This window comes from Microtus ochrogaster, chromosome X (genome assembly GCF_000317375.1).
Source record: "Microtus ochrogaster isolate Prairie Vole_2 chromosome X, MicOch1.0, whole genome shotgun sequence".
Taxonomy (NCBI): Eukaryota; Metazoa; Chordata; class Mammalia; order Rodentia; family Cricetidae; genus Microtus; species Microtus ochrogaster.
In genome coordinates, this window is record NC_022026.1 from 47,816,054 (window position 1) to 47,830,035 (window position 13,982).

The 13,982-nt window shown below is 36.4% G+C and overlaps 1 protein-coding gene across 1 annotated transcript; it reads left to right on the forward strand.

Annotated features, from left to right (window-relative positions):
* Nucleotides 1-116: 116 nt before the first annotated feature.
* Scml1 (Scm polycomb group protein like 1) lies at nt 117-13,536 on the forward strand. Its single transcript, XM_013350549.2, has 8 exons — nt 117-173; nt 244-357; nt 3,596-3,729; nt 7,645-7,717; nt 8,652-8,756; nt 9,147-9,792; nt 11,016-11,155; nt 13,357-13,536. Exons 1-8 carry the CDS (start codon nt 117-119, stop codon nt 13,489-13,491), a joined length of 1,404 nt encoding a protein of 467 aa, XP_013206003.1. The 3' UTR covers nt 13,492-13,536.
* Nucleotides 13,537-13,982: the final 446 nt, after the last annotated feature.

A 13,982-nucleotide genomic window follows, 5' to 3' on the forward strand; every position in this document is an offset into this window, starting at 1 on the left:
GGTCTTGCCTCTCAGTAGGCAGAAAGACCTTCTCCACTGGAAACCTTCCCTTTCCATGCCCTATCTCCGTCTACAGTGTGAAAAATCTCCGGGTCTATACATCCTTTTGGTCACTCATGGATTTTGCGGGCCATTGTTCAGTCATACAAGCCGTGAACACGCATCGCTTTACGGTCAGGCACTTTGCCGTGCTGAGCTTTGCGACACGCAGTGCGTCAGACACACCTGGTTTCTGGCACGCAGACGGTTAAAAGGCGTCAACGGACATCGAAGGTGGTTTCCCAGCTGGCGGACGTCGAGAGGGTTCCTCAGCGGCCTGCCGGCAGCTTTCTGGAGACTGGTGTGCCATCAAAATACGTAAGTTATGGGTATCTTAGCCCCCTCTTTAACCTTTGTTGTCACGGTGTGTGTGAGAGAGAGTGTGTGTACACTTATGTGGAAAATCGGAAGTATTTTGCCGTCAGAGTGAGAAGATACGTTTGGCGAATCTGTACTTTGACGCCTCAGATGATGAACGCTCTATGGTTACCAGGCTACCAGTGCTTGGGATCTGTTAGTGGCCTTGGTGCTTAACCGCTTTTTAATTGACAGTAAAACCTTACCATTTTATAGTAAATATGTTAGTAGGAAGGAAGAAAAAGATGTAGCGGGGTGTTGAGGGCGCCTTCTAGAGTGCTGTGTTTATCATTAGCTTAAGCATCCAGAGGGCAGACATGGCATCCCGGAACAACTGTAAAATGTCTGCGTCCCTGTAAGGCCCAGTAGTTTCCAGATATGCTTCTGAGGCTGGCTGAGTGCTGTGTGCTCCTTTGGTTGTTTTTATTATTATTATTGTTGTTGTTGTTGTTGTTGTTTGTTTTTGTTTTGTTTTAAAGGCTCTAATCTGTTAGGAATCATTTGGCTTTCTTTTCTCATGATTCTTTCCGAATTCAGGTTACTGTTGTAATTTGCCATGTATGTTGTTAAGGAAGAGTTGAGGTTGATTTCAGCCCTTCAGTCAGTGTGACCAATGGGATACATTGATGGGATATAGTTTTCCCAATTTGGGCTGTTTTAGTATAACATTGAAAGACCCTAGATGTTATAAATTGCATTTTGTGTTTTTAATAAAGAAGTCTTAGAATAAAAGTTTGTTTTCCTCCATCCAAGATTTGTGATGTATTCCATATGGAATAAATTGATGGCCAGTGACTCCTCAATTTAGTTGTGTGAGTTTATAACTTAGAAAAATCTCACTGCCTTGATTTGCCTTTTGTGTTTTAAAGAATTATTTGGAGAAAATGTACTTTTTAGTCATCTTAATAATTGTTAGCTATGCCTTATGGGATAAGTTGATGGCAGGTGACTCTGCAGTTTAATTTGTTTGGGTCTTTTATAACTTGGAGATATCTACCTGTTTTGGTTTGCTTCATGTATCTTTAAGAAGTCATTGAGTAGAACATGGTTTTAAGCCATCCTACCCCCTGTGATTTATGTCTTATGGGATCAACTGGTGGCCTTTGAATCTCCCACCCACCCCCAATTTGGTGTCTATTTTCAGATTTTTGAAACTTGAAATTTATGTATTTGCCTTGTGGGTTCTTAAGAAATTTTATGGTAAAAAATTTTTTAAGCATCCTTTTCTCTGTGAGCTCTGCCTTATAGGATAAGTTGATAGCAGGTGATGGTGTGGATTTTGACTTTTTTAGGTTTTTTTTTGTTGTTGTTGTTTTACTTAGGAAGATCTTGCTGTTGTGAATTGCTGTTCTTTAAGAAGTCTTGGGTAAAAGGTAGACTTGAGCCATCCTAATTATTGACAACTATACTTAATGAGATATGTTCATACAGATCACTCTTCCAATTTGGCATTATTTGGAGTTTCTTTTCTTAGAAATTTCTGGCTGCTTTGATTTGGCTTTTGTGTCTTTATGAATTGTCATGTAAAAGGTTGTTTTGAGCCATGTTTGTTAGACATTGTGAGCTATGCCTTATGGGATGTGTCGTTGGCAGATGACTCTCCTAATTTGGGCTGTTTAGGGTTTTATAACTTGAATTGGAGTTATCCTGATGTTTTGATTTACCTTGTGTGTTTTTAAGAAGTCATAGGGTAAAAATAATTTGATACTATCTGATACTTGTTTTTTTTTTCTGATTCAAGATGTAGAGTCAACATTGTATTATGTTTTCAAACAACTGGCTGACTCCAATAGTCATCTTTAAATGGGCTGTTTAGAAAGTACTAAAGGATTTTCAAATGTGTCAGTCTTTTTTTAAACTTTTTACTTTATTATTTTGTTTTCTAGGAATTTTTCTTCTAGAAGTACTTGTACCCGTGCAACACTGTTCTACAACGTTCATTGTAAGAGTAAAACTTAAGAAGTAATTTTATGGTTTATTCCCAAGATAGAACAATAAGAACTTGTTAAAGTGACCATAGTGTTAGCTTGGAAAGGCCTCTCCTACCATAGGCTACTTCTGCCTGATTTTGAGCTTTCTGAGTTGAATTGTATACCGTATTATCTTTCATATCTGGCTTCTTTTACTCAAGGTTGTGGTTGTGAAGTTCATCCTTGTTGGCAATAGCCGTAAGTAGTTTATTTTCATTATAAAGTTTTCTTTGTTTGGTTATAGATACAGGTTAATTACTTACAGCTCATGACAATCTTAGAGTCAAGAAATCCTAAACAAAAATAAAATGTAGTAGAAATTATAGGTCAAATTGAGATGCATTACTATAGTGATATTTCATTTGTATTTTAATAATAAATAAAACTTGCCTGAAGGTCAGAGAGTAAAACAGCCACACTGGTCAGCCTTACAGACCAGAAAGTGATGACACACATGCCTTTAAAACCAGTAGCCACACCCATAGAAACTGGGTGGTAGTGGTGCATGCCTTTAATCCCAACCCTAGAAAGGAATATAAGATGGGAGGAGACAGCTCTCAGACACAGTCTCATTCTGAGATTCCTGGATGGCCATTTCAAACTGAGGTAGAAGTAAGAGACAGTGGCTGGCTGTTTGGCTTTTCTGACCTTCAGGTTGAACCACAATATCTGTCTCTGGGGTTTTATTAATCATGTTGCATATTACAATTTGAAAATTTTATGCAACATTGGTTTGCATTTGTCTAACTTGAGAGTTAGCTCTCCCATCTTTTAATCTCCCTTTTAATTTCGTCCTTGGGGACTCTGGTCACTAGTCTCCCCACAGCAGATTTAAGGAGAACAGGAAAGGGATGAAACCCTGGTCCCTTTATTATGTCTTACCCTGCTGCTCTGTCTCAGAGTGAATAAAATGAATTAACTTTTGCTCTAGGGTGTCCCTCTAGTAGCTTTGCATCAGGAATTCAAGTCGGTCCTCGGATTGCAGACATGCCTGGTTCTGGTTCCATATTGAATGATTCAGGGCTATAATCCAGCCTTAAAAATTCTAGAATTTATTTTCATCTTATATTTCACATGCATGTCTTTATTTGGGTTTAATGTTAAAGTCTAACTCATAAAGAAGTCATAATTTTGGAGCTGCGGTGGGCCCTGGAGATGCGAGCCTCAGAAGGGTTTACAGGGCAGGTGAGGAGGTGGAGCCTCCTTGGTTGACTCTACTCACATTGCAGCAACAGCCCAACAGAAGGAGCAGTTCAGAAGCAGCCCAGAAGCAGAAGCCTCACCACCAGGAGCAGTTCGGTATCAGCAGCAGCAGCACCACCACCAGCATCACTAATAGAGACACCAAAGATAGAGACTTGAAGTAACAGCAGCAGCAGCAGCAGCTGAGATAGCAGCGGAGATCCTAGTGGCCAGACAGTAGTGGCCGTAGCATTGGTGTCAAGGGTGGCAGTGGAAGCTGCCTTTAGATCATAACAGATTATTGGGGCAGTATGGCGGCATTCTGTCTCCCTAAGCAAAAACCCCTTTGAGCTCCTTGACATAAGTGTTAGCAGTATATTCTCTTGTTTGGTGGCTTTTAGTGCTCATTTTGTAGTTTGGAAGCAACTGTTCACAGATTGCACTTTCTTTAAACTTTATTCATTGTGTGTTCCCAGTCATTGCTCTTCTATGTATAAAGATTTATTCTAGTGCTGGAAATGTAGCTTAGCAATAAGGCACTAACCTACCATAGATAATATCCTAGGTTTCACCCTCCGCCCTGTAAAGTCACCCATGTTAAGTTGATGTAGATAGTAGGTACATGAAGTAGCATTTTTATGCATTTCTTTTCAGGAGTATTTGCCTCTTAAATGACTGAACAGTTTCACAAGTAAACCTTCCAGCAAGTCGAACCTGCCGCACAGCAGTGATGTCTGCCTCCAAAGAAATGGCTGTGGTTTGTATTTTAAATTGATCGTCTCTGTTCTTTTCCTGGTGTTGTAGTTTTGCTAAACTGAGTTAAATTAAATAAAGTGAAATGTATTAGGTAATAAGTGCAGTTTGACAATGCTCTATAAAATTTCTATGAACACTTGTGTATAAATTTAAGAACATACACTTAACATTTCTTCTGGGTACTCTGAAATTGAACTGCAAACAAGTAGAGTCTATATAAAACTCAACTTTATAAGAATCTGACAAACATCTTTGCAAATTGGTTTGCCTTTTAAAAATTTTGTCATATTCTGAGTTTCTTAATCTTTGAAGTTGAACACAAATGGAAATTATTTTTTTATTTATTTTTAATTAAATATTTCCACCTCCTCCCCCTCCTCCCATTTCCCTCCCCCTCCCTAAATGGAAATTATTATACTATATTTAATCTTGCATAGCAGTGAACACATTTCTTTAGTCACATAAGGACATGCATATTAATGCCATTGAAGTAATCTAGGCAGCTTTCAACTTACATCAACTGCTATGCTTTTCATCATTGGAGACAATGCTCACTGTCAATTATTGAAAGTCATTGTGGGGACAATTTACTTGAAAGCACAAGCTACCATGTGAAGGTAAACTACTTTATTTTTGTAAGGAATGTTATATAACGCAAGTGTGTGTTAATTTAGTAACCTAATCAGCGGAAGGCTAACCACATACAGAGCTACCAAGTCTGTTTACTTTAAAATCTCTTTGCCTCATTTCTTAGAATAATTATTTTGTGGAAATGTAGCAGTTATTTATGGTAACTTTTCTTATTTATACCCTGTCTTATTTCAACAGCATTTTAAGGTGTTCTAGAAATTAATTTAGTTAAGATGTGTTTAACTGTTTCCTAGTTTGACCACATGGTGGCAATGTTGGATTATTTAGGAATCAAAACCAGGGCAATGTTCTGACCATGGTCAGTTGGTGTTGTGATTGTTGGTTTTGTTTTGTTTTGTTTTGTTTGTTTGTTTGTTTTTTGGCTTTGAAAGCATTTTTAACTCTGAAGATTAATGTCTCTGCCCTAAAGTAAGAAGGTGTTAAACTCAATGGAAAAGGGGGCTTGGTGCAGCTAGATTAATGAGAGCATAGTTCTGCAAGTATTCTTTTTCTCTTGTTTTCCTGAAACAAGGTCCTTGGCCCACCCAGGCTGCTCTTGAACTCATCACCCGCTTGCCTTAGTCACACGTGCTGTTCTACATGGGCATGGTATTTAAAACATAGGTCCTTTGATAACACAACAGGTTTTCAAAACTTCTGCGAAGTGAAATTAAAGTCCTCAGCTTTCTTTTTGCTATTTTATATTTTCTTTTAATTTGCTAAGAAATTTTTATCCTATACAAATATGAATGCCTCCTTAGGATGGTAATGATAATACGTTTTATGAGTATGTACCAAAGATTAGACATTTCAGTTATGTAAGTAATATTAAGCAACTGGTTGTACAGTACATCAGTGTTTACCATTTTAATAAGAAAAGATTAAATCTCAACTACTTTCTGGAGTTTCTCTAAACTGACACTCAAGGACATACTCTATCCTGAATCTCTTTAGACGGTGAAATCTTAGCCATTTTGCATGCTCCCTTTTCTTATGTATTAGGACATTCTGAGCAACTTTTTACCTAGATCCTTCTGGTAAAGTCTTTCGTTTCTCTTTTACTTGGCTGGCAATTATTTCCATTCCTTGTAGTGTTAATTTTTATTTCATCTCTGATTTTATTAAGGCTTTTGAAATATTGGTAAAAATTAAAAACAACTTATATACATAAATATAAGGTATGGTCACTATTTGATGTAACTCCTTCTGAAATAAAGCACTAACTACTTGTGGTATAAAAACTATTTTAGAAAGAACCTCAGCCACCTGAAATTCGTGAAATTGAAGAACCAAAAGCCATTGTGGATATCATGGACCATTTCCAGGTGTGACAACTTCTCTTTTCAGTATGTTTTTGTAGAATGTTAAATTGTAAACATTTCTTACTTTACATGAGGGGAAAGTGTATAATTAATCAAAATTTTGCCATATCAAATTTCTTGTGATTATTCACATTGTTGTGATTATTTTGACAATTTCTATGTAGAATAATATTTTCAGGTGAAAATTTGAAATCTCAGTATGTGTATTTTAGAACATTAAAAACATCATTTATCAGGTTTATGTTTTTTTCCATCTATGTTGCTTAGTATTAATTTCCACTATACAACTTTTAAAGGAAATGGAAGATTTGGATTCACTTTTAATATGTGCCTAATTAATTACCTAATATCACAACTGAAATGAAAGGGCAGCCTACTCATGTCTTACAATGAATTTATCTCATATAATTTTGAGGGGAAATCATAAAAATAAACTCGTGGATAGGGACTGATAGAAATATCTAATTACTGTGGATTTTGTGAGCTGTATACCTCAGAGGAAATGGAAGAGTTTAAATAAATGATTCTTGTCCCATAAGGTTTACAGAATAGACTGAACTAACATAATTTGAAAAGTAAAAGTTTATGTGTGTCTTACCTTTTAGACTGACACTAGTGAAGACAGAAGCCATGCTCACAGGCCTTGGTCTTAAGATTGTGCAGGAGTAGGGGTGGGTGGGTAAGGCTGCCTGACCTGCAGTGCCCAAATCTTGGCAAACCTGAAGCCTAGGGTGTAGTGTTCAGCCAAGAGACCAGTAATTGTGCAAGGGGTATGGCATTGTGGATGAGCAGTGCTTTGGATCCCAAGCTGTGTTCCTTAGGGGTCCTTGAGAATCCTGAGTGTGCTGATACGCATGCACTCCTTACACATGTAGGAGATGATAACAATAACAATATGCAATCTCAGAGGCAGGAGGATTCCCACAGTTCAAGGCCAACCTGATCTATATAGTTAGTTTAAGGCCAGCCAAGGCTCCAAAGTGAAACCCTGTCTCAAAAACTAAAAACATAGAAGCAAAGGAGTCTTTTAATATTTGGTGAAAGCATATTGTTTTTACTCTCTTTTTGGGATTATAATATAATTAAAACATTTCCCCCTTCCCTTCCCTACCTTCAGACCCTCCCATAGACCTCTCCTTGCTCTCTTTCAAATTCATGACCTTTTTCATCAATTTCTATTGCATGCATATGTTTATATATACGTATATACATATATATGCGTATGTGTATTCCTAAATACACCCTGCTCAGCCTGTACAGTGTTATTTGTATGCATGTTTTCAATGCTGACCATTTGGCACTGGACAAACATTTGTTGTCTTCTTCCCTGGGGAAGACTATTGCTCTCACTCTTGGTATTTCTTAATTTCCTATATTTCTTTGTGCAGAGTTGAGGCCTTGTGGGCTTCCCCTGTCCACTTTGGCATGTTTATTGGTATCCTTCTTGTTCAGGTGATGTTGGTGAGATGTTATGGGTCTACACCATAACATCTGGCATCACTAGGAGACATGGTATCACAGTAAACCCCTGATCCTCTGGCTCTTACAATCTTTCTGCCTCATTTTCCACAATGTTCCCTGAGCATTAGGCACAGGAGTTCTTTTAGACGTGTATTCATTGGGACTGAGCTCCCAGAACACATTTTGAGAATCACTCATTTTGCTTGCAGTTCTCTCAAAGAGCATTTCTCCAGGACAGTTTTTTTTTTGTTTTTGTTGTTGTTTGTTTGCTTGTGTTAAAATTTATGATCCCAGCACCTAGCAAAGAAGTTCTGACAGGAGGAAGGCATTCATCCTTGAATGGAAAAAAATGTTTATGGTATTTGATAAATATATTCTCTGAAACTTTTGAGCACTTCAAGAAAACCCGTCAGCATGTTATCAGTGGTGTTCCTCATTGGTATGGCATATAAAGGTGTACTCAGTGCCATTGTGCGATCAACACTGGATGCTTAATTTTTAGAATACTTTGGAGCCCTACATCACCTATGTTTTATTTGGCTCTATAGTCTTCTCAGAGTGGAACACTCACTATATGTTCACAAGCTGTGGTGTGGACGCTGACTCGTATGGTCACCAGATTTGAATGCTTGTCTCCTATGTGAGCACCCTCTTCAGTGGGAAGCACTGCAGTACACACAGGTGGGAGGTTATCAGGAGTTGTGATGCACTCACTTTTTGGCACTGAAGAAACTTCCACATGTGCATGAATCAGCTACTGCAGTGGCAGGTGGAGGAGACAGTATCTCAGCCAGTGTCCTGTGGCCCTTAAAACCAGGCCTCTAATAAAAACATGATGTTTCTGACTACTGGAGAACTTCCATTGTGTCTAGCAATTAGCTCTTTGCTTTATGCATTTTGAAACAGCAACTACTAATGCCTTTTATTATAACAGGTTATCTCTAAAACTGTTCAAAGGCTGGAAAAGAAGATTGATGACATAGATAACAAAGTAACAAGAATTTATTACTCTCGTGCCAGATCCTTTTGGCATTACCCTGTAAGTGTACAAAAACATTATCACAACTTTAATAAATATATTCTGTCTAAAGATGCCAGTCAGTTCAAGTGATAGTTAGTAAATGTGGGCTTATCAAGGTTTATCTGTACTTCCTGGAGGAGCAGATGAGGACTGCAACTCTTTTTGAAAGAATAATCAAGTTCAGGAATAATGAATATAGAGCAATGAGCATCTTAAAAATATATTTAAAATACATTTTTAAATATACATTTTAAAAAGTACTTATAAAATATACATTGGATTAAATGTAGGTCAGAAGAGAAAGAAAAATCATGTGATCAAAAGACAACACCATTTTCCAATGTAAAATAATGTTGCATGGAAACCATAATGTCCTGACTACTCTTTATTTCTCTTTTTCTTATAAAGCCTTTTAAATTAGTATCTAGAAGATACAATTACCTGACATCTAAAAGACGTAAACTCCAGAAAGAGAGCCAAGTAGTTCATGATGATACCTTCTCCTACCCTCAAAGTTACAGTCCAACTTCACCAGTCCGCACAAGGGATGAAGTGAGCTTTGATGTAGAGAACGAAGAGACTGTAGATTACACCCAGATGCACCAGTGCCCTGATATTATTGACAACGCCCAGATGTTCCAGAACCCTGATTCTATTGACAATGCCCAGACACACCAGTATGCTGATTCTATGGACAACACCGAAAGTATCCAGAACACTGAGAACGATGCTGTGTTCCATTCTGACGATTCCCTGGGAGTGAGATGTATCAGTTCTTCACCAGAGAGTAACCGTCCAGAAACTCCACAGAGTCCTATATATACTCCCCAAGACTACCACTGCGGATTTAAAATAAATCCTGGCTCTTCTACAATGACCCACTACAGTGACTTTGAAAATCCCAACTTGCACACCACTATTTCTTCTGCTTCAACAATATTGAGAGGAAGCCACCTCCCTCGAGGGGAGCTCATGCCCATCAGGAATCCTGAAATGAAGCAATTGGCCTTACTGGAGGCCCAGAGTACACCTGTGATTGATCCTAATACTTTTGGTGAGTTTGGAATGGTACCAATGATTAACATCCTTCTTGTTTCCTATTTTGATAATTGGTTTGTAATTATATGTACAATGGTGGGCATTTATTGAGTAAGTATTATGGGTAAGGCAGTGAGCTAATCAACTAACATGGATTGCCTCTGGTGGTCTTCATAATGACACCGTTGTGATTATAAAATCTATTTTCTTTATCTTTCCCATAGTAAATGCCCAACATGATAATAAGGTGCTAAGAAAGAAAGGACATACTTTTGGATAAATCACAAACAGGAAAAATGAAATTTCTGTTGATTCTCTTTGGTTAGAAAAAAGATCCTCCCAACAAATGACCAAGCCCCCTTCATTTGTCATCATATATCACTTGTAGGAAGTTAAAAACATTCTGCTGAAGGTAATATTTAGGCACAGAGAAGTTTCCATGCCACTTAGTGAATAGTTCAGCAAAACCTGCTGAGATATGAGCACTTACATTGTTTCATGTATCATTTCTTTATTAAAATATTCAACCAAAATATTTATTGCTATTCAATTAAACATGAAAGAATAATTGCATAAAATGTCAAAATCACTACTGATTGAACTCATCAGAAAATATTTTTATTTTCAAATTTACATTTAAACTACAAGAGATGTGAATATAAAAATTGTGATATTGGATTTAAGAGACAGATTTGCTTCAAAGAACTTGTTACCCTAAGATAACTAAGGTTATTGAAATTAGTTGATATAACCAAAAATTAAGCCGTTTTAAAGTGTAAACTTTAGGGATTTCTACCACATTTAGTACAATAAATTAATTTAGAGAAAGTGACATTTAAGAGAGATTTTCAAGAAATACACAGAAACCCTTAAACTAAGAGAGTACTGAGTTAGCTCAGTTTATCCCAATTTAATTCAAGTAGCACCTTTTCCTGTACTTGCTTGTGACCTAAGAGGCCTTGGATTGCTACACGTGTTTCATGACCATGGAAGCTTTGTACTTTCTAGTGTAAAGCTGTTCTGCTCTTTGGGGAGGTCCAGTGACATACTCTGTGCAGCACTCAGCAGATCATCTTCTTTAAGGCTCTCAGGAGATTTTACAGTTGGAGTCTTAAGTCCTTAATTACGTACTGAAGAGAAGGTTCCAGGAGTGAGACCATTACTTTACCTAACGTCTCTTCTTTTCAAGGTGCTGATCGGGCTTTTAAAAATGTTTCCCCCACTCATTGTTAACTGCAGGTTTGTCATCCAGTTGTACCAAGGCTGTTGTGAAAGGCCTTGGAAAGCCGTTAAACTGGTCTATGAACGACGTGATAACATTTCTGAACCGTTTAGATCCTCCGTTTGCAGACCGACTCTACTCCACCATCAGAGAACATGTAATGTATTTTTAAATTCAGTTCTCCTGCTACCCTAATGCTATTGAATGACCTCTGAGCATTTTCAGTTGGATACTGAGTCACCAACTGAGATGGTAGGGGAACCCTATTATCTGATTTAATTTTTGTTTGTGAAAAGGTTGCCTTGTCCATCCTTCTGTGCTTAAATGTTAGGTTAATTGTCTCTTCTTTATATGGGTAGCTAAATTTCTAATACACTAAATAGCCTCAAGTTCGGTGGTTTAAGGTTACAAGTCTTAAGTAGACCTCTCTCCTTGCAAGGACAAATTCTTCCCATACTAGGGACTATAAGTAAGAGGAGTTTACCCATAGTGCATACAAGAGTAGCCTTCTTGTTATGATATCCAGAAACTAATTCCAGATGATCAGTTCTCTTTCCCTTATGTGACTATTGACAACTGTGATGCTGATGACAATTTACAAAGCGATATCATGGTTAAATTCCACTTTTCCTAGTATTTTCTTAAGTTTTTTCTTTGGTAACTTAAAATTCTGATTGCAGAGGTCTTTTAATTTCTTGGCTTGGTTTATTCCCAGATACCTTTAAAAATATTTGTGAATACATTTTTTTTTGTTTTTGTTTTTCTCTAATTCTTTTAATTCCTTCCTTGGCAAGATTTTTTTTATTAGTACATAGAAAAGCTACTGCTTTTTTAAAAAATGAGAATACAGGCTGCTTTTATTCTGATTTGAGAATTTCCCCACATATCTCCACTGCTTTTGGTCCTTAGACTCTTTTTGTCAACTCTTTCAAGATGATTTCTGAGTCTTGGGTGATAGGGTGGCTGCATGGGAGAATCTCTGCACATGGATGAGTTGTGGGTCCCTTTATTGATCACCATGTCCTGGTAAAAACCTTTTCTGTTGAGGGTCAAGGGATGTACTAATATATAAATATATAAACATATATATATATACACACACACATATACATATGTGAACTAAGGAGGCAGTTTATTGCTATGTTCATTTTGAATAACAATAATAATAATAATAATAATAAAGTTCTCCCCTAGATTCTATGAACTCTCCAGCCATAAGATTTTAGATGAAATTCTGTCTTATGGACTAGGCTTTAATCCAATATGAAAGTGGTTGGCTACTCCCATAACATCCACGCTAATATACCTATATTCCCAGCTGCTTGGGAGGCTGGAGTAGGAGGATCTCTTGAGTCCAGGAGTTCTGTACTGTAGTGTGCTATGCCCATTGAATGCCCACACTAAGTTGGGCGTCTTTATGATGACCTCCTGGGAGCAGGGAATCACCTAAGGAAGGATGAACTGACACATCTGGGAAGCTACTCGTTTTGTATTCTGTGACTATTGAAAGTTTAATCAGATCTAAGAGTTTTCTGCTGTCATTTCTAGGGTCTTTTACGTATAGGATCTTATGACTAGAAAATAGAGATAATTGGACTTCTCGTTTCCTATTTGTATTCATTTTTAGTTCTTTCTTTTAACTTGCTGTTATGGGCTAAATTTTACTAAGCTCTACTTCCTTCACTTTCTAATTTTATTTCCTACATAAGAGATTCTGTGTCTTCTTAGACAAGAATATCTGATTAAATAAAGTTCTATTTTATGCTGGAACTTAAAAAATTATATACTTTAGTAGCATAAGGTGATGGTAAATTAAAACAATAAAGAATTTTTGTAAAGATGCCTTTTGACTGTCAAGTAGTAGAGTATCTATACACCATTTTCAGTATAGAAAGAAAACCAATAATTAGTCTTAATGTCTAATTGGCTTCAGACAAGTAATTCACTTTCAAATAAAGACAATACTATTGAACACATTTACAGTTTACATTGATGTTGATATATTCCTAGACTCTATCAGAAGGGAATAGCCATGAAATTCATTTTTCTCATTCTTTTTACTTTTTTCATGTGTACACAGTATTTTATTCATCGCAGTATTTAAAATTATGGCATTTGATATAGTTAATTTTAAATATTAAGTTAAATTTTCTTTTCTTAAAATTGATATAAATATATAAATTTTAAAATGATACATTATTGTGAAATGATATTTATCATAGTTTTTATACAGAGATACATATTCAGGGACTTCATAACTATGAGAGGCCTTAGTTTTGCATGTTCTTATATACAAAGAAACAACTGCTTATCAAATATACAGTGTTGTTAATCATTTTAAACCTTTTCTCTCTCTAGGACATTGATGGGAAAGCCTTGCTGTTGCTCAACATTGATGTAATGATAAAATATATGAGGATGAATGTCGGAGTAGCCTTGAAGCTCAGCAGCTACATTCAAAAGCTTAAAAAAGGAGTAAACTGTCGCCCGTAAAACAATTGTAGAACTTTAAATGTTCTCATAAAGTCCTTCTTAATGCACAACTAACTTCCTATGTTTATTAGTTTTTGTTTTGGAGAAGGTTCTCTTAAAATATGTTATAACTAGAATTGAAAAAATACATTATAGTCAAAGTCTGCTTTGAGTTATTTGACATATTAGTATCAATATATACATGTCTTCTTTAGATTTTTCATTTTATGGATTAAAAATATGCTTCATGTAAGAAACAAAATGCTACCTTTGATTTGGGTTTATATTAATACATATTTTTAAAGCAACTAAAGAGGAAATACAAGGAACTAATAACTTACATAATTAAAGTGGTGAAATATTTGGCAGAAGAGATATTAAAGGAGAATATATAGCTACCCTTCTTGGATATTTTATCTATATAATACTCTAGCATACTTTTCATGTTCTTACCGTTTTTAGAAAAAAACAATAGCCATATTGTCCTCTCTATTATTACATTTCTGGTATGC